This window comes from Saccostrea cucullata, unplaced genomic scaffold, assembly GCF_032062105.1.
Source record: "Saccostrea cucullata isolate Sc308-1 unplaced genomic scaffold, CSIRO_AGI_Scuc_v1 ctg361, whole genome shotgun sequence".
Classification (NCBI taxonomy): domain Eukaryota; kingdom Metazoa; phylum Mollusca; class Bivalvia; order Ostreida; family Ostreidae; genus Saccostrea; species Saccostrea cuccullata.
In genome coordinates this window covers 50,847-72,772 of record NW_026930986.1, presented here as the reverse complement: position 1 = coordinate 72,772, position 21,926 = coordinate 50,847, and the positions used below count along the sequence as shown (strand labels likewise).

Genomic DNA, 21,926 nt, shown 5'->3' with positions numbered 1-21,926 from the left:
AGACCAAGTCTTCCAAAGTCTTCCAATATTCAATCAGAATACCCATGATTACCAATGATGTACCAGTTGCGACCTGTTATAAGCAGCCCTACTTTTGAATTCATATAAAGCTGGAATTTCTTCGGGGACTTATAGATAAGAAGAAGACAAAACTTCATGTTATCCTTATCCGATGCTCTGAAAACAACTGAGATTGATCAAGTGCCATCAAGGAGTAAATATTCCCTGTCAACCGGTCACGCCCACCGTATACCCCTTGTCATAAGAAATGTTGACTTTAACCGAGGCCGTTGACATCCTTGTTTCATCAACTTATTTTTCAGTAGCTTATTGAACGAACATAGAGCATGTTTGAGTATCGAATGAATTTGAAGTCATAAACACCATGAAATTATGCAGGTGATAATGCTATTTGAATGAGGGAAGTTGATGATTGAAAAATTAAATTCATTAGGTTTATCATTACATTTTGTTCTTCGATAACCAATTAATGCCCTTTTCTAATGAAATAATTGCAAGAGTTTAACGTTTATGTTCATTTCGTATTTGTCATACAATCTGGTTTGGAACTGTTTAAGTAACAGAATGTGCAAACTTATGATTATGTGAATTCATTTATGATAAATATATAGTATACAAACAGGAAACACTAACTATTTCCAAGCATCATTTCTGATTTGGTATGATCACTTAAACACACTGTCATGATATTTATTATAGAAAATATTTGATTATCTTGAACATTAAACTTTTATGAAGGAAGTTAACTCAGAATAAAGTTCATGATGCTATTGAATTTAAACCATATGTGTATGATTAAACGCTCATACCAAATTGAAGATTTTACTCATGTATTTCGTAATTTTAAAAATGGATAAAGATAGCATGCTCGAAATTATTGTGCTACTTTACCTAAGCAATGCTGTTCATTTGTATGCTGCCATTGATGGAAATGCGATTTGTTTCGATGATAAGTAAGTGAATGATATGAGCATTTTATTTTTTACTTTGTTGAGATTTGAAAGGCTTATGGTTGATTCGTTATTTCAGGAATAATACGAAGTGTTGCATGAACTATGTTTATAAATCTGAGGAGGACCGATGCATAGGTAAATTAATTTGATTTTCCCCAAAAAGTCATCAGACAAAGATCAAGGCTAACATAAAAGTATGTTACGCATTATAAATGCTAGTACAATTGTTAATAAATATTTTAATTGACTCGTCTGTGTATTGCTTAATACAAATAATGGATGAAAAAAATATCCATTTTAATGTACGCTGGTTAGAATGTGTTGGAGGACTTGGAGAGGATTGTTCAGAGCCCTGTCCAGACGGATTCTACGGAGATTCCTGTAGGAGGAAATGTAACTGTTCTTATAATACGTGTCACCAGGTTTGGGGTTGTCTCGGAGGTAACATCTCTCTCTCTCTCTCTCTCTCTCTCTCTCTCTCTCTCTCTCTGAAACACAATGACATATATGTACAAATAAATTATTATTAATAAGCAGTAAAACTTACGCAAACCTAGGTACATGGAGTAACAAGGATGGTGTCTGTTACGACAAGTGGTGAGTTATATTCAAAGATATATACAGAAGAATCGAAACTGAGTCTGAATATATGATGATAACCGCCATTATAAAACATTAAAAAGCCTGCATTTTTGTTGCAGGATAGGTCTTTTCTGCTGTGCAAACTACATGTACGTAGAATCTGAGCACAGATGCCAAGGTAATCATAAGGTTTAAGGTTGAACATTTTTGATAAAAGAAAAATATGTTCTAAGTTGAATTCTATTTTTGTTTGTGAATTGGTGGCGGAAAATCCAATGTAGTTGGATTTTTGTTGGCCTATTGTTTGTTGCCACCTTATTTTTCAGCTTAAATGTTTGATAAATTTGTGTTTTTGAGTATTGCCTTGATGTTATTTTAATTTTTGGGAGATCCATAACATGGTGTAGATATTAATTGTAGAGAGTCATAGGATCTCCCAAATTTCATGTGTTTCATTTATGTCATCAATAAATGACATATTTACAACAATACTCATTCTTGGTTCTTCATTCAATCTGAATAATAACAGAGCATTTTTATCATAAATTCTATTTTTATTTGTGAATTACATGTTAATCAAATGCTTTCAATCATAATTTTTAATTTTATTATATCAGATGTCTTAGATTTGTATATCAAATCTTTACCATTGTTTTATTGTTGTGAACTTATTGTGAAAATATTTGTCTTGTAAAATATATAAATTATAATTATTCAAATATACATTTTTAAGAATGTGTAGGATGGTTTGGTGCTAATTGCAGTAGTAAATGTCCTGATGGGTTTTACGGAAAACAGTGTATCGAGAAGTGTTCCTGTGAGGCTAGACATTGTGATAAAGTGTTGGGCTGTCTGTCTGATACATCGGGTATAGTACAGATCCATAGTATTTTTTAAAATGCTAAGAGCAGGTGTAAATAGATTTAAATATAGAATAATTAGGAATCTTACTGCTCACACTATTTCATCTTTTGTACCGACTACCAAAATTTGTAGTTGTACAGTCAAATGAGAGACGCAAACTAGAGAGGGCTTTTCCATATGCCTTATCCGCCTTGCTTTCTGTCGTAGTTTTATTGGTTTTAATAGCTCTAGGAATGGCTTACAGGTTTGTTTTATACGTCAATGGTTTGTAAAATTTATGAAAATATTTAAAAAGTTTAAAAAGCATGTATATTTACATAACAAATTCATTTTCTGAGTGTAGTTAATTAGATAATAAATTTATAGACCTTGAATTATCTTATGACTTAGGTTGAAAAGAAAACACATTGAAATTTCAAAAGCCAGCAATTCTACACAAGGTAAATTTGCAAAAATTGTTCGCTTTTTTATTTCCAGTAAAAAGACTAAATGTAATAAAAACAAAATAGAGATGAAACTATTTTTCCTTTTTTTTTCAAGATGACAACGGACAGAGAGGTACAGGTACCTCAGATGTATATGCCACTGTGTTACATCCAATCAAGAAACCTCTTCGGGGTATACAACAAAACGATATGACCTATGATAATACACTGATTCCTGAAACATCAAACCAAGAATATGGAAGATCGAATACTTTGCAAAGTAGCACTTCCTTCATTTATAAAGAAAAACAAACGCTTCGAGACCTCAACACCCCATACAGCATGTGTATAGGACTAGAAGACGACTACAATGATACCGTTTGCATTCCTTCATCCTCAGACTCGCAAAGAGAAAACATTGGCATCCAGAGCAGCTCAGTGGATAGCTATGACGTCACATTGTATGATGACATAGACATTGAGGGAGACTGTGTTGATCAGAGAGAGACATATGGAACTGAAAACCAGTTACATCATACCATTGACGCATGAATGGTACATTCGTTCTAATTGTAATAAATACACATGTATAATACATCCTGTGAATACAGAGAAGTTCACATAATTGAAATACTGATTGCTTTCCTTTTATTCATACTTTAGAAATAAATGTATGCCATCATTGATGAATTATTATAAAAATTAAGAAACGTGTTTGAATTAAAGAATGGAAGTTTTTTCTTCCTTTCAATAAACGTCGTAAGTGAGTCAATAGGAGAGGTATCCATGCAGCGCCGTCACAAAGCCAGTTCAGCTAAGTACCTGTTGACCCATACTGAGTGAGAAAATAATTTGCGTTTATTATTACTAAAGAGCACTTTTTTTCTGATAAATTATCCAACCAGGCGCCGGGCGACTTTTAATTACTCCGCACATATTAAAGTTGAACTGCGGTACAAAAGTTGGTGCAGCATGCTGCTAGACAAACCGCCTTAAAGGACATTTTTTCGTAATTTTACATCGAGATAACAACAACAAACCTTTCTACTTTTTTTTTTGGTTTTTCAAGAAATCTTTAAAGAAAACATAACGTTTATTTTTTTTAATTCCTTTAGTGAATTTAGAAAAAGAAAATTAAAAATTTCCCAAACGTTTCGATATGAGTGAAGAAAATCTACGAAAGAGTCGATATTGAAAAGACGGAATGATTATCTCTGTGGTTTGGTTCATGTCATTGGTTATATAAAAGTTTACAATATCACCGGGATTTGTCTACAGATTATATTGTCTGGAAACATACAATTTTTTTTAACTCTATGTACATTGTTCCTTCATTCATCTGCTTATCAAAGGTTGATTTTTTAAGTCAAATTTACAAAATTTGATTTGTTCAAAGTAAATCACTATTCGATAAACTATGGCAAGTAAAACACAGAAAGTATTATTTTATGAAAATTTATTGTTAAAGGTTATAATTTAAAACAGTTCTGAAATACAACAGTGCTTCAAATTACGCCGAAAAAAGCACATGTATTGTTTCAGAAAAATCTGTTTGTCCGAATCAGATTAATATGTTGAAGTTTCCCGTTTTCTTTTTTTTATTTTTGAACTTTGGTTTTGAATTCATTAGATGATCAATTGAATGCCATCAGCTTATTCATACCTCACGCCATACGACAGAACACTTAAGCTAACCAGCTGTTTTAAACAAGTATAAAAGGTCTATATATTCCTTAGTTTTAGAAAGTAATGATTATTTAACATATTTTCTTGCAAACAAGTATCAATGATTGTTATTTCAAAACGTTCACATGTTTATTTGAAAATCAAAGAGCTGACTTAAATTTAAAGTTCAGTCTTTTTTTTGCCATCATTGACAGTTCTTTTTTTAGGAAATGAAACTTGTACTGATTTTCGTCGTTTACGACCATTTTCTGGATTCTCAAAAAGAAATTTTATTACAGAAAATGAAAGCATCAAGTGTCTACTTTATTTTGATATATGAAATGGGAAAGAGGGTGATAATTAATTGATATAAGTACAGGGTCATTTTACGCATTAAGTGAACCTAGTTCTTTTAAATTGCAGATTTGAAGACCGCAACATATCGCTACTGGATTTTCATTATTCTAGGCACGCTAATCATTAACAGTATACCAATAGCGATTGCAATTAATGCTTTCATATCAACTAGAAAAAGGTTTGAATATTTTCGTTCAGATTTCTCGAACCAAAGTAATCCAAAATTTCAAGTTAAAACCCTGTTTGCTATAAATGCACAAGGTACAATTAACAGTCAGTCGTATACGCACCATGTTTGCTTAGACGTCATATGAAATATAAATATATTCTTTTAGACAATAGATTCTTATATTCTTTCAATCCCATAGGAACGCCATAGGCAAACAGGACAGCAATCAAGAAACAGCTAGAAGAAAAGGAAAATTAAACGTATTCTCAGGTGCCTTGCTAAAACGTTTTCGAAGAGCAGCGTCTTCTGATGACGATGGCGAAGAAGCTAAGGATCCGAACGAAAGCAGTCTGGAGTCACCTAAAAGACGAGGAAAGTTAAATGTTTATGTTGACGCATTACTAAAACGTGTGCGGAGAGCTCCTCCTCACAATGACGAAGATCCTAATAAACCTACAGAGGATTATTTTGCTATGAGGATGTCCATGGCTCCACCAAAAGATAACGTTCATCACTTTACAGGTTGCGACGAAGAAGATGAGGATGACATTGAAGAAGAAGAGTACGTGGAAATGAATGTACAAGCTAATGAATAATTAAACGTAAAATTTAATGTGCAATCTAATGAATAATGATATACAAAATTTAATGTGAAATCTAATGAAAATTACATGTAAAATTTAATGTGAAATCTAATGAATAATGATGTGTAAAATTGAATGTGCTACCTAATGAACAATTATATGTAAAAATGAATGTGTAATCTAGTAAATACTCGTAATTATATGTAAAAATGAATGTGTAATCTAGTAAATACTAGTAATTATATGTAAAAATGAATGTGCAATCTAATAAATACTTATTCTAGCAATTATATGTAAAAGTGAATGTGCAATCTAGTGAATAATTATATGCAGAAATGAATGACAATTTATTGAATAATTATATATAGAAATGAATATGGAACCTAGTTAATGATACCATGTAGAAATGGATGTGCATTTTAGTTTAAAATGGCTGTTTGACATTCATAGACACCGATTTACACGTCTTTTTAATTTGCGATATTATATTAAAATATATGCCCTTTTAATCTTAGCATGGCAATTAATCAATAAGTAGATGTCAATGATTTAAGTTTCTAATTATTAGATATTACTTGACATAAGAGGATATTATCATTTAACTAGTTTGCTCAAATGCCACGGAAACCTGTATCTGTAATTGTTAAACATTTATGGATTTCTTAAGTATTTCCTTGCAACACCATTCCATTTAAATTTGAAAAGAGGAACTCGTTGAGAGCAATTGAACGCTAAAGCAAGAGTCTTCTAATTTTCATGTAGAAGAAATGTATCCTCATACCAAAAACACCAGGTCTGCTAAAAGTGTGGCGCAATTAGAACACACAATTTTCAACAGATTGTTTAAAGACTCCGTTTCAAAAAACTGCTTAGATATTGTCAATGAGAAACTCGTACAAGTTTTTGAATATTCACATGGGAGTACTTTTGTATAGCATTAGAATTTTTTTAAAAATGCTAAGTTGGCAGATGACCAGTGGTAAGAAATCCAAGCTTTCGAGTCACAATTTTATTGAACTAGTAATTGTCTATGATGCCAAAATGTTTTTCTTTATTTTATCTCTGCAAAATTTTGGGATATGAATAAATGAATATTCCACCTAGTACTTGAAAGCATGAAGGTATTTTCACAGAAATAGTTAATAGCAAAATGAAAACTCGATTGAATTTGTATTTGTTTGAAAATTAAGGAGACAGTTTTAAAAGGTAAATTTTAAGCTGTTGATGTTCAGAAAAAATTTCTTACAATTTCCTACAAGAAGAGGACAGATACCAGGAAAACAAGGCTGTTTTAAGATGCTGATTCTTGTGGTTGCCCATCTAAATTGCTGAGCTTAGGTCATTTTGCGACTGTATATAGAAGGTCGTTCAGTTTGACTTCGACGTTTTAGACGAGTTTGGATACAAGTGGAGGTAAACAAAGCTGTGTTCTAGCGCTTACGCTTTTCAGCAACTGATTTTCATGCTCAGGTGGAACTGCAGAGATGAAAAGATAAATTCCCTAAGTTACCTTTCGTGGGCCAGGGAGCTCCATACCACCCACCATCAACGAGGAAAATTTGGAAGTCGACACACAAATCCAACACAAAGGTTCTACACTACTGACAACCTCTCAAGAGAAATAAATATCAACAAACTCATCGAATTAAGACATATTTACAATTGCCAATGTCTTTCCTTATATGACAATACTAAAAAAATGAAATTCAATTTTCAATGACATGCAGTTGGTCACATGATCAGACTTTCTTGCGTATGGAAAGCAAACTACTCGAGATATTTGGAAAGTCTTGACTCTGACGTCATATTACGTCGTATTTATACGTTATTTTGCATTCAATAAATAAGTCTAAATAGAGTATTTTATCTTTGTACTGTGAATAGAAATAGAAATATAAATATAGGAAATAAAATATCATTTTTAGAGTGTCAAATGGATATGACATGAATACGGTATGTGTTCAAATCTACGCCCTAAGGGCGTTATAGAATTTGATCACGTGACCGACTTCATGTCATACCACAATGTCACTCTAAAAATGATATCTTATTTCTTAAATAATTATCCAATCCTTTCTGGGGGAAACACAAGAGCATATACAATTTAACTATCCGATGATGTCCCTTCTTTTTCAGAGATATATCTTCGATGGATAGGCCACCAGAACAGAATGGGTGTATCCCCAAGGATCTTCTTTATAGGAACTTGCAGCAGACACTTCTACTTCTCGGTTGTTACCAAAGTGATATGAATGCTTGCGGCATAGAAACAAATAGTTTAGAAGTATTTGCATGCAGAAAGAATATTTTGGAATTTCGTTTAAAGCGAATTACTGATAATGAATAAGTTGATAAAGATCAGATCACAGAAAAAGACTTAAAAAGATAAGCAGGAGAATAACTTCAAGAGAACAGAAAAATGTAACACTCTTTATTTGTGTCAACTGTTTCTGACAGTGCAGAACTAGGACATTTTTACGTCCCGTTAGAGACCTTTTCACTCATATAGCGTTAAATGGTTTGAAATTAAAACCTTTACTTGGCATTCAAGCTCATTGAGAAGTAAAGGATCTTTAGCGTGGAAACGCCTGTATTGACACGGGGATTTGAAAGCTCGTTATCACTGAACCAGATGAAATGTCAATGTTTTCTCTACATCTTTGTTTATTCTTAAGCATCATTGGAATTTCTTTTGTTTTTATTCAATTGCCAGCCAGAGATCTTTGTATATCACCATCCTTTGTATATCATCCTGATCCAACATACGGCTCAAGGCGACTGTAAGGGATGCTTACTCCTCCTACTTCCTAAGCACCTGATCCCACCTTTGACATTTCCAGGGTTGCGTCTTTTTTGCCCTCTTCTCATATTTGTACTGTTCAAGGATTTTTTGACACCGATCACTGTTCATTATCGTTATCTTTTACATTGTAAAAGAAAAAAAACCATATAGCTGTTTATCTGTAAGTGGTAAAGGATGGTTCACGCTTTTACGATTAAGGAATTCGCTCATCACATTGATGAAGAGGAAAAGAAGTGACAATGTCGACATGAAGGAAATGGTTAAAGTCTACTTTAAAATATATCAATCACTGGTTACGCTCACATGTTCTAATATACATCTAAACTTAAATTATTTAAAAAAATCTGACAAATGCAAAAACTATTTGACGAGTTAGCAGTGAGACCAATATGAATATGAATGACACAGGGCTCTGTATTACCAAGTAAGTTATCAACAAACACTTCTTATATCACTAGTTATGTTATAGTATGCATTAGTTATCTTATGCATTTAAGAATATTGGATTGTATCAGTCTGGATTTATGAATAAAAAGAAGACAAATTTGTCGTAAAGATGTATCTATTTGTTAAGTAGAATAACAGAATTATTGTACAATATATTTAAAATCTACATAACACTCATATCCATTGTTTAGAAAGAAAGCAGAATGCTGTACAAATTACAAATTAATCAGCGGCAAGTGTATACGTGAGTAGATATAAAACATTTTGATTTAAGCTGAGATACAGGTAATTTTTATTTTGTATACAATAACAGGCAATTACTGAAAAAAAAACACAAAATTATATCTATGATAGAACAGAAAAGTTTAGAACAAAAAGATGTCTTTATATTTGTGATTTAAATTGCTAAAAAGAAGTGAAGATGTAATTACTCTGTTTGATTTACATGTAACACATTATACGGGAAAATATTTTTATATACATGCATTTACTGATCTCATTCAACAAACATTAATATTAGAGAATGTTAATTTTGTTTAAATTGCCTCCAGATTGCCTTGGATCCTTTGGAAAAAACTGCACACAGCCGTGTCCATATGAATATTATGGTTATGGATGTTCGAAGAAATGCAAATGTACATGGAACAAGTTCTGTGATCCAAAACAAGGATGTCAAACTGTATATAATACAATGAGTAAGTGGTTCCTGAGATATTCTTAATTTTACGATTTAACTTTTTTTTACTTTCTTAGTCCTTCAGTTTTTTCTCTTTTTTTCCATTTTTCTTTAATCAAAGGATCCATGTCCATCAAACTTGCAAGAGGTCATCCTTTGGCAAAATCAAATCTAAATTCAACAATTATGCATCATTCAAAGGGTATCAATTTATAAAAGACAAAAATTGAGATTGCTTGCTAAAAAATCTTGTTTAAAACCACCTGGTCAAAAACTATTAGTAAATTATTGACGATGGAGCAGGTACGCACAGCTAGAATAGGGGATCGAACCTTTTCATGAAAGGGTTATGATAAGTTAAAAAAAATAAAGAAGTGGACCATAAACAGGAAAGGTAAGACTAGAATGGGGATTGAACACAGCAAGTCCGTGATATTTTGATATTTTACCAGCATCTTTAGCTACTGCTGTTTAAGCTTTGTGAGATTTATTGACTCGAGATAGACTGAGACCCCTTTAACAATAAATTATTGAATTAACAAAGTATTTAAAGAAAATTGTACCTTTTGGCAATAAAAATAAATGAATTATTATCTTTTTTATTCTCACTAGTTTCTTTTCTTTCTATTTTTTAAATGTTTAGTTCCAGCTGTAACCGGGGGAGTTGTTTTGACTGTTGTGCTTTACAGGTTAGTTTGAATGCGCTATGAATCATGTATTTTTTCCTTTAAGTATCGCATTAAATGGATGTTGAATTAAAATGTTCTTGATTGATTTAGATGCTATACAAAGCGATGCCACATAACAAGACAGAAGAAAGGTGAAAACTTCTGAAATTGCTGGTATCTCTATATGGTGGATATACTCCTAGATCTTTAAAACGTTTTAAATATGTTTTTTGTTACTATTACGTGTTTTACATGAGAAACAGAGTCAAATACGAGGAGAACATCGTAAGATATTGTAGCTAACTGCTTTTTGTGTTTCTTTTGGTTACCTGATAGTTTAGCCTTTACAGAATTCTTGATCGTGTTTTCTTCAGCTTGTCTCTCGTGTTATACTCCAAATCCAAAGCATACACATTTACAACAATGATTTATGGTAACTTTTGTTGGCATACTCACATATAACTAAGCTTCATTGATAACTTTGTCAAAAGATTTTAAAATACCTAAAACATGGTAGTCTTCATTTTACAGACAACATTACACAACTTAAGAAACTTGACCATTCTTCAAAGACCTTTAAGAGAGGATATGAGGAACCAGACAATAACTTGAATGAGTACTCCCAGGCTAATATTTCACAATCTGGGGAGGCATATGATAGGACTCATTGCTTTAAAGATGGAGGGATACTAGGTGGCGATGTGTATTCTGTGTCAAACACTTACTTAGGCATTCATGTATCTGAAAATCTTTATGATAGTACATCTAAATAATTAAATTAATTCAATACGCCATCATAAAAGTTTTAAATAGAATTATTCCTGACACGTGTAGGATATATTTTCTAATCCATATTTCATGAGTTAAATAAATTCAATAGCATCATAATCAATTGATGTATTGAGGAAGTTATATAATTTTATGTATCTTCAATGAGTGCCATCCGGAAACACTGTCTGAAAATTATTCTCATTTTTTAAAAAAGTTCACAGAAACACTTTAAAGACTTTTTCAAAAAAAATATTATTTTAATAATTGTAAATAATAAGGATCATAATTGCCATTGACTTATAAATGGTAATGATAAATTCTTTCAAAATTATTGTGATATGTATGTGCATTACTTTATTGAATGTTGTTTTCGGCTTTTGAATTCAGGGGAATAGACATATTATTGTTTTATTATTTTTTGTATCATGAATTGCAATAGGAACTCTAGAAAAAACGAAATTGAAATCTGCAGTGAATTAATACTATAATATGACATTTGGCACAATACATGTACGTGACATTTTTAAAAACTCTAACTTTAATACCTCTTTGTGTGAAATCCAGAACTTGTACTTGGACCCATCCCACCCGTCTGTATTTCGTGCCAGAATATTTTTAAAAATTCATTCACGTGTACTTTTTCATTTTAGAACTTGTCTACAAAGTTTAAGAATATTATTTATTGCTGTGCAAACTTCATCTTTTTATGGGATGAACAGGGGTGACATGGGGAAAAACTGAAACACACAAACAAACACCAATAAAAAAAAATGCTGAATTAGCAAATGTCATCAATTGCATAAACAGAAAATAAAAAAGCATACACGTTGTATCATTCTTTCTTTAAAATGTATTGATAAAATTAGTTTACACTTTAAGAGATAACAACAAACAAAATGGGATTTCAGATATACACTGTTGCATCCAACCAACTAGGGAACGTATTAGGCTTTTTAAACAAAATAACATATGTAAATATATCGTTTCTTCGAACTCTAAGCCAAAAATGAATAGGTCGATGACTTTACACATGCTTTTAATCGATAAATATTTTGAATTTCGGGATTTTCTTTTACTGGCGATTATTTATCGCAGCGAATCATTTATTTTGCTGTGTATTTGTAGAGAGAGTTTCCCTAGGTCGGAAAATTCATCATCGCGGATAAAATATGACGCGAATAATAGTGGTTAGCAGTACCTTAAGGATTTCATTTTTAAAATTAAATTCGATTATACTTTTGACGACAAATACTATATGTGTACTTCAAAAATCATATTTAAGGGGCTTCGGCGCCAAAAAATCAAATATATAAACAATACACGACAAGGACATTGCAAGTGCAGCACTAATACATGATTTCACCGACAACTTCAAACAAGTAATTGTGCAAAATTTTGAAATCAATGCTTCTATTAATGTACACTTACAGTGACTGGAGATCTCAACTCCTCAAACAGGGTGTTAAAAACAAGTTGTGAACTATGAAACTGTTTTCATCTTCTCATCCTCAGGTATTCCCAGAGAAACAAAATATGAAAATTTCGAAGACAATCAAACTCAGAAATCCATTTATATTTACAAATCGAAAGAAATGCTAGCAATAACCTCTAAAAACACACGCAACAAAAGAGGGAACATGTGCAATAGAGAAGTAGCATGTCCTGTCAGCTGGTTACACCCAGCTAGTGTACTCCTGTTTTCAATCGGGCAAAAGGAAGAATTAATAAACAATAAATAGAGTAAATAGTCAGTATGGACAATTTATAATGAAAAACATAGCTTTTCGACAAAACAATTTATTTCATTTTCTGACAAGGTCATAGTATAGACAATAAAACTTGCAAAAGTTTACTTTAATTGAGATGACTGATAAACATTCGGTATTGAAGGCAGATCAATGTTTGTGTCACTGTAAAAGGTGAAGATAACAGTCATCAATCTCCAAAAAAAATCTATAAACAAAACAAATATGCAAAGAAGACATAAATAACTGACCCCTAGAAATTCAAAAAGGTGGCTTCAGGTGCTTGAGAGGAGTAAGCACCCCTTGTTGACCGGTCACTACCGCCTTGAAATTAGCTGTAATTTGATACATCATATATCACCCGATTCCACCTCTACTGTTTTGGAGGTCCGTGTTTGTTCTGCTATTTTGCGTTGTTGGATGGATTTGTGATCTTAAATACTCTTCGCTATCTCCATGTTTCATACATTATGTTGTCAGGTCTAATATATATATATTTCCATTGCTAATTTTTTTCTCTATGATAACTTTTTGAAACACAGTCATTATCAACCATAAAAATGATGATTTTAAACAAGGCTGATGAAATCCCTGGAACATCAATTTAATTGTGATTAGCTTGCTTTGCTAAAATTAATCAGACTCAGGACAAGCTCTTGTGTAGCGAATAAGTTTGAGGACCTGAACACCATAAGCAGGTGATTGTGAAATATTAATGCATCATAAAAATGGTTAGACGATGGAATAGTTAAAGTTATCACGTTTTTCATACCAGTTAGTTGTTAGTTAGCCCTCATCATCTATAGTCAGTAAAACATCCAAATACGAAGAAAATGAGGCAGACTCTGAAATGTCTTTATTTCTAGTTCACTGGGATATATCAAGTCGACATATGAATGAAAATATAGTTAATCAATAAAATATTGTCGATATATCTGAATATCGATTTGAAAGCTACAAACTGTCCTTAGTCAATCAATTGCATGGGAAGGCAAACTCTCTTATGTATGCGGTGAAGCAGCGCACAGGTGTACACCGTCTGGACCTAAAACGTCCAAGTCGTTGAGGTTCAGGTTTGGCCCCAGCTGTAAAATAGCGATGCTTGCAGCAGATACTTGCAGGATGTTTGTTATCACAACTTCTTGTCGAAAGAATTAATAATAAGATATGCCAGTGGGGTATACCATGGGTACATTCAACCAAGAAAAATGTGAGGATTGTACAGCAAAATGATACATGTCTAAATACATTGTTTCTTGAAACACTAAACAAGGAAATATAGAGGACCGAGTACATTAATTAGAAACAAAAATCAATTATTTTTAAAGACAAACAAATATAACAGGGAACCTCAACTCTCCAAGCATCATGTGTTTAAAATTAGCTGTACACGATGACACTGTATTCAAAAATCCGGAAGGATAGATGGTTTTACATATTGACCCTCAATCTTTTAATTTTAAACATTTTAGCGACAAAGTGTTAATGTCTTTTTTCTCATATGTGGCCCATTGCCTATTAGAATCTTTACAGAATCCATAATATTCATGAACAAGATTGGCATAATGTTCAATATATTCAAAAAGTAGTGTGAATCAGATGTAGATACTCAAAAATTCCAAAGAACTTTTGGACAATTTGAAATCACAAGATTTTACCAAAATCAACAGCTTAAAAAGTTACGACTTTTCAACTTTATACACAACCATTCCCACGATAAATTCAAGTCCAGGCTCTTTGATATCATTGACAGCTACTTTTTCAATAAAAATGGAACTCGTAAATTTACTTACCTGGTCATTGGTCATTTACAAAATCATTTTGTTAAAACACATTCTGATTGCACACACAAGTACTCTGAAGTTGACATAAAAAAGATGCTTGAGTTTCAGATTGATAATATCTATGTGGTTTTTGGAGACCAGGTATTCAAACAATCTATTGAATTTATTGGAATTCCCATGGGTACCAATTACGCCCCGTTATTAGCAGACCTATTTTTGTATTCATATGAAGCAGAATTTGTCCAAAATCTTATACGTGAGAAGAAGAAAACACTTGCCGTGGCCTTCAACTCGACATTTAGATATATCGACGACGTATTGTCAATTAACAATGTTAATTTCCATTCCTTCGTCGTTACAACATATCCTGGGGAGCTTGAGATAAAAGATATCACAAAGTCTGACACATCTGTTTCATACTTGGATATTTTACTTGAAAAAGACGTTAATGGTAATCTAACAACCAAGTTATATGATATGCGTGATTACTTTAACTTTTCTATCGTCAACTTCCCTTACTTATGCAACAATATACCTTCATCACCTGCATACGGAGTGTATATATCTCAGTTGATTCGATACGCAAGAGCATGCTGTACGTATGAATAATTTCTAAAACGAGGTAAATTACTGACAAGCAAGTTGATGAAACAAGAATACCATCAGTCTCGTTGAAAGTCATCATTTCGTAAGTTCTATGGTCGATACAATAACCTTGTCAACAAATACAATTTTTCATTGAGTCAAATGCTGACTGACGTTTTTCATACTAATTGTTAGTCCATTATTTATACACTGAATTGATGACGGTTTTTTCGTGATTTCCCGATCATGACAAGGAGCACACGGCGGGTGTGACCGATCATTAGGGGATGCTCACTCCTCCATGGCACCTAATCCCACCTCTGATGTTTCGGAGGTCCGTGTTTGCTCTGCTCCAATTTTGTGTTGTTTTATGGACTTTGATATTGAATACTGTTGTTTATTTCCATATCCTTCTTTCAGATATTCGATATCCTGGCCTTGTAAAGTTTTCTTTAATTAAAAAGTTTGGAAGCAAAAGTCGATGCATATTTGTAGGATATGCAAGGTTTAGTATTTTACATGAAACATGGTGGAATACAAGACTGGACCCTATTGTGATTAAAAAGATTACTTATATTAACCGCATCAATTCTGCTATTGGCATATTGAAGTTTAAGGAAAAACGGATTGTTTTAGCTGCATTTTCTTTAGTAAAACATGGGGGTTTAAAAAGCCTATGAGTTTCAAAGGGGCAGATTAAAAGTTTAGTGTGAATTTGATGTATGCCTAACTTGATTAACATAGATGAAAGGTTGAAATGAATCAAACGAAACATCGTGTATGAAAGATTTATTGTAAGACCGATGCCCACAAGTACGCTTACGTAGTGTATAATTTAAAAAGTTCCATCACATTTACATTGTTAGACTGTGGACTGGAAAGATTTTCAACACTATCATCAGTTATTACACCCATAGGGAAAGGCTGTCCCTAGTTTTCTACTCCAAAATTCTTCTTAATTTTTATGGAAAGGTGTACTCCGGGATGGACTGTTTGTGGGGTGTTAAATCTTTTTTAGGATTCTCTTTCATTGGCAAAAAAGAATAACCAGGTAAATCATGTGAAAGTAATAAATGATTATTTGGTAGCGCAAACTTCAAGTAGACTTATCATAAATGTATTGATAATATAGTTAAACAGAAATCAAAACGTAGACCGATCATCCTTGATTTAGCATACACATATGATTATGCTGACATGATATCTCTCGTAGAATATAATTGAGTCTTTTGAACATTAACCTTTCATAAAGGAAGTTCACTCAGAATAAAGTTCACAGTGCAATAAAGTCAATACTTTAAGTGTATGATCAAATGTTAATGCGATTTCAACACATACAAATGTATATTTCATAAATAAAAAAAATGAATGAAAAAAACGTGCTGGAAAAAAGCATACTACTTTACCTAATTAAAACTGTCCAACTGTATGCTGTCATGAACGGAAATGTGATTTGTTTGGATGATAAGTATGTGAATACTAAAACCATGATATTTTCATTAGTATATTTAATGACTGAAAGAAATTCATTTTGCTATTTCAGGAATAATACAAAGTGTTGCACAAACTACTTATATAATGCTGAGGAGGACCAATGTATAGGTAAACTCATTTGATTTTTCTATCAAAGACCAAGGGTAATATCCTATAAAATATTTGCGTTATGAATAAGTACCAAGATTAATAATACAATATTGAAACGCCTCATCTGTGTTTCCATGAATAGGGCGGAGAGATAAGCAAATTAATTGCATTTTCAACTTTAACATTAAAAGCGAACACGATAAATAATAAAATACTTATTCGAATCAGCCGTATATTTATGAACAGGAATGGAAAATTAATGGATGAAAATAATATTCATTTTAATGTACGGAGAATGTGTCGGAAGATTTGGAGAAAACTGTTCAGAGCCCTGTCCTCATGGGTATTATGGAGCTTCCTGTAAGAGTCAATGTAACTGTTCTAGTGAAACGTGTCATAAAATCTGGGGCTGTTTAGAAGGTATGATTTCTCTCTCTCTTTCTCTCTCTCTGTCTGTGACACACAATTGGACACGAAAATTGAAATTATTCAGACGCTGTTAACCTTATACAAACTTAGGTACACAGAATAGTACGGATGGTGTATGCTACAACAGGGAGTAAGTTATATATGATTTTTTTTTAAATTTAGAGTTTTATGAGTATATATACAAAATACCCCAATTATATAAATGACCAACTTCTCTGTTCCAGGAATGTTTCTTATTGCTGTGCAAACTATATGTATTTGGAGACTGAGCAAAGATGTCAAGGTATTTTTAAGTTTTAAAATTTTCGACGAAACATTTAATTTCTAGTATTTCTTTATTTTCTAGTACATTATTTATGATATGATTACACTTTTTTTCTTCTTGTGAACATTACACAAGATTGTCTCGAACAATTTAAATCAAACTCTAAATGAAAAAATATAGTGCTCTTTTATGTTTTAACTTTTCTTTAAAGAGTGTGTAGGACGGTTCGGTATTAACTGCAGTAGGGAATGTCCACGTGGATATTACGGGAGACAATGTAATGAGAAGTGCTCCTGTGATGCTATCCATTGTGATAACGTTCGGGGCTGTCTATTGCCTACAACGGGTATAGTAAAGATCTATGTACGGTATTTAAATGCTAAGACTGAGTATAAGTTAATTCAAAAATGGTTGTCTTACTACTTATACGAATTTTATTGTTTTGTTTCGATAACGAAAAATTGTAGTGGTACAGAAAAACGAGAGACGCGAGCTAGAGAAGCATTTTCCAGTTGTATTATTCACCTCGCTTTCGGCAGCAGTTTTGTTGGTTTTGATAGTTCTAGGCATTGCTTACAGGTCTGTTTTATATAAATCAATACTTTGCAAATTTTATGAAAATATTTCCAACATTTTTCCAATTTTTATTGATATAATAAAATTAATTTTCTGAGTGTTGTTTGACATTTTCTAAAATTGTTTTATGACCTAGGTTTAAGAACAAACACATTGAAATTCCAAATGCCAACAATTCAACACAAGGTAAATAGGAAAAAAGATGTTCTTTTTCGAATTAGAGAAAAAGACTAAATGCCATGAATTCATGTTAGATGACACTATTCCCCCTTCTTTTAAAGATGACAACGAAGCGACAGGTTACTCAGATATATATGCCGCTGTAATACGTCCAAAAAGGAAACCTGTTAGGGGTATACAGCAAAACGATATGACGTATGATAATACATTGATTCCCGAAACATCTAATCAAGAATATGGAGGATCGAATACTTTGCAAAGTAGCTGTTCCTTTATTTATAAAGAAAAACAAACGCTTCGAGACCTCAACTCCCCATACAGTGTGTGTATAGGGCTAGAAGACGCGTACGGTGACACTGTTTGCATTCCTTCATCCTCAGACTCGCAAAGAGAAAACGTTGGCATCGACCACAGCTCAGTGGATAGCTATGACGTCACAGTGTACGATGACATAGATATTGAGGGAGACGGTGTTGATCAGACAGAGAGATATGAAACTGAAAACCAGATACATCATAACATTGACGCATGAATGGTGCATGAAACTTTGCAAATGAATTGTATATTATCATTGATGAATTATTTAAAAAAAATTAGAAACTGGTTTTATATAAAGAATGGGAAGATATTTTAAAATCTCTTTTACGAACGTTGTGAAAATTGGTATGTACTTTAAACAAACACTTCTTATAAATAAAAGCAAAATATACGTACAGATATATTTTTTCTGTTCTTTTGTTTGCTAAATGAATCAAAAGTAGAGGTATCCATGCAGCGCTGTTATAAAGCCAGTTCAACTTAGTGCGTCCTGAGTGAGAAAATAATTTGCTTTTATCATTTCTTACGTTATTTTTTCTGATAAATTATTCAGCCAGATAAATAAAGGCACCGAACGACTTTTAATTACTCCCGACAAATTAAAGATGAACTGCGGTGCAAAAGTCGGTGCACAATGCTGCTAGACAATTTGTAAAGGGCATTTCTTTGCAATTTTACAGCTAAATAACATCAATAAACATTTCTTTCTTTTTTTTAAAGAAACCTTTAAAGAAAACAGAAAGTTTGCTTTTAAATTGCTTTTGGTGAATTTAGAAAAAATTAAACACTTCCGAAATGTTTTGATCTGAGTATGAGCTATAGTCTCTGCGATTTCGTCCATGTCAATGGTCATATAGGCAAAATTATTGTTTCAGAACAATCTATTTCTTGCCCATATCAGATGAATACGATGAAGTTTCCCATTTTTGGTTTTTGAACTTTGATTTTGAAATTAATTAGATGAACAGTTGAATGCTATCAGCTTATTCGCATCACTCACCATACGACAAAATACTTAATCTAACTAGCTGTCACAAACAAGTAAAAGGTCCATATTCTTTATTTTTCGAAAGTAATAATTACTTTATATATTTCCTTGCAAACAAGCTTTATAGAATTCCTATCTTAAAATATGTTTATTTGAATGTCCCAGAGCAGACTTATACTTAAAGTTCAGGTTTTTGGCATCATTGACAGTTCCTTTTCATAGGAAATGAATCTTGTAAATGTATTTACTTTGTTGACGATCATTTTCAAAATTATTTTGTGGAAAAATATTCTTATTGCAAACAAAATTGAAATTGATATAATGAAGATGCTTGAATTTCTAATTAACAGTATCTGTGAAGTTTTTTGATACCAGTTCTTCCAACAAAGTGCTGGAATTCTTATGGGGACCAATAGCGCCCAGTTATTTACATATACATGTACCTATTTCTGTGCTCATATGAAGCATAATTTATTTTAAAAACATATACAAGAGAAGAAGAAAAAACATGTCGTGGCCCTCTGCATGGCATTTTACAGACGGGAAGTAGTGCTTAAGTTGGCAATTTCATTTTCAGAGTTTTATTTTCAACTTATAAAGTTTGCTTTTCCAACATTAGATTTCACAATTCAAAAATTGGCCTTTCAAACGTCGAAGTTTATAATTCTATCTTTAACCTTTGGTTTCACAACTTTGAAACAGGACATTGAACTTACCAGTATAATATATCAGCATCTATATAAATATAATATAGATGCCTTTATCTTATGAGGAAATATTTTGGTCGAGATCGGCGTACACAGTCGGGTTCGGTATACTCATCCTTTTTTACATGCGCTTCAAACAGAAAGGTAGCAGACATTTTTAGCTCTCAAATGATTTAAAAAATAATCACAGTCCTATTTCTTTTATTCAAAATAATTGTCTAAACAATAATTATAGACACATTGGTGATACTTATTTGCATCGATGGTTAAGTTAAGCTGTATTTAAGACTTGATTTTCGTGGGATTGAAATCTGTAAGAAAATTCGAATAAAAGCGGCTTTCATACTTCAAGGCTTTTCTACTTGGAAAAAATAAATGAAAATTTTTGTGTTATTTTAAATTGTAATATTTGCTATTGTTATTTTGTTTAATTGTAATATCACAATGCCACGAGTCAAAGCTTAGAGGGCGAAGGACACGCCATTGCGAAGGCAAGCAACCAGGACAAGATCTAAAGCCAGTAAAGGACCCAATGACGCGCCAGCAGAGATTGAAAAGGAGCCTGTGGTTCCAGTAGTCGAGCAAATCAATAAAGTTAGCGAGACAGTTGCCTGTGTACAGTCGGTGACTTCACCCCCCTGTACCTCACAGTCTGATCAGAACGCCATGGGTGATTCACAAGGTACACCTCAAATAATGCCAAGTATTACTCATCAGTTGGCAGTGAATGTGTCACAAAATATCAAATCAAAAATAATAAGTTCAGCTTATGTAGATCTTGCTTTGCTGCTTCACAATACTAATGCTGTTCCCTCAGAAAAGTCTATCTATATTAATGAAAGGGGGGAACTTGTCACAAGGGAAACTACCAAACCATCTGTTAAAATTGATTGCATTGAAAAATGGACAGATGCCTTTATTATATATAGCAGTATCTACTCGGCAGTTCACCTTGATTCAGTTCAAGGATTATTCAAATACATGCATGATGTTAGGTTGGGAGCATCAAGGGTCGGGGATTTTGGTTTCAAAAACTATGATGAGCAATTTCGTCTTCGTCGTAGCCTTAATCCAACAATTCCATGGGGAAATGTAGACAACGAATTGTGCTGATTTATATGTGTCCAACAAATGCAATTCAAACCCCATTCACAGTCCCCTCTATGTCATCATACACATGCTTTGATTACAATTATAAAGGGATTTGTGTGCGCCCAATATGTTCTTATAATCATGCTTGCATCAAATGTCGAGGTAACCATCCAGTGTCACAGTGCCCTCGGGCATCTTATCCTCAAACTCAATCAGGCAATTATGGGAATAACTATGGGCAGGTTAATAACAAAATTTCTCCCCCATCATCAGTTGCCCCCATTCGTTTTCGTCCCCGAGGAACACAAATGCAAGTCCCCAGAGCAAAGCTTCCAAGACATAACTTGCCCAGCACTAACTATCATTACCCGTATTCCACCAGACCTATGGGAACTGGTAAAAACGCCAATTAATGTGGACAGGTTAATTGAAAGTCTTGAAACATACCCAAATAAAGCTGCAGCACTTGAATTAAAACAGGGGTTTTGTGAGGGATTTCGATTACATTACAATGGTCCAAGGATTCATTCTATGTAAAAAAAATTTAACATCAGCCTGTGATCATCATGAGGAATTATTGGATAAAGTTAGGAAAGAGGTAGAGATGGGTAGGATTATGGGCCCTTTTTGTAATATTCCGCTAGTTAATCTCCATATTTCACCCGTAGGAATAGTACCAAAGTCAGAT

At 32.8% G+C, this 21,926-nt stretch overlaps 1 protein-coding gene across 1 annotated transcript; it reads left to right on the top strand.

Annotated features, from left to right (window-relative positions):
* Positions 1–794: 794 nt before the first annotated feature.
* LOC134230875 (uncharacterized) lies at positions 795–18,665 on the top strand. The gene is made up of 23 exons (XM_062712737.1): positions 795–974; positions 1,051–1,109; positions 1,290–1,415; positions 1,532–1,571; positions 1,676–1,734; positions 2,290–2,424; positions 2,553–2,664; positions 2,811–2,860; positions 2,961–3,396; positions 5,236–5,598; positions 7,757–7,863; positions 8,796–8,847; positions 9,062–9,114; positions 9,422–9,565; positions 10,190–10,235; positions 10,589–10,647; positions 10,746–10,917; positions 16,643–16,701; positions 16,978–17,103; positions 17,589–17,723; positions 17,845–17,956; positions 18,090–18,139; positions 18,235–18,665. Exons 1-23 carry the CDS (start codon positions 850–852, stop codon positions 18,663–18,665), a joined length of 3,051 nt encoding a protein of 1,016 aa, XP_062568721.1. The 5' UTR covers positions 795–849.
* The last annotated feature ends 3,261 nt before the right edge of the window (positions 18,666–21,926 follow it).

What these genes read in the sequence shown, in the direction of transcription:
- LOC134230875 (XM_062712737.1), top strand. Translation starts at nt 850, where the DNA reads ATGTATTTCGTAATTTTAAAAATGGATAAAGATAGCATGCTCGAAATT. An exon ending in CTGTCTGTCTGATACATCGG is followed by an intron (nt 2,425 to 2,552) that starts GTATAGTACAGA and finishes CAAAATTTGTAG; the next exon opens with TTGTACAGTCAAATGAGAGA. An exon ending in AATCAGCGGCAAGTGTATAC is followed by an intron (nt 9,115 to 9,421) that starts GTGAGTAGATAT and finishes AATTGCCTCCAG; the next exon opens with ATTGCCTTGGATCCTTTGGA.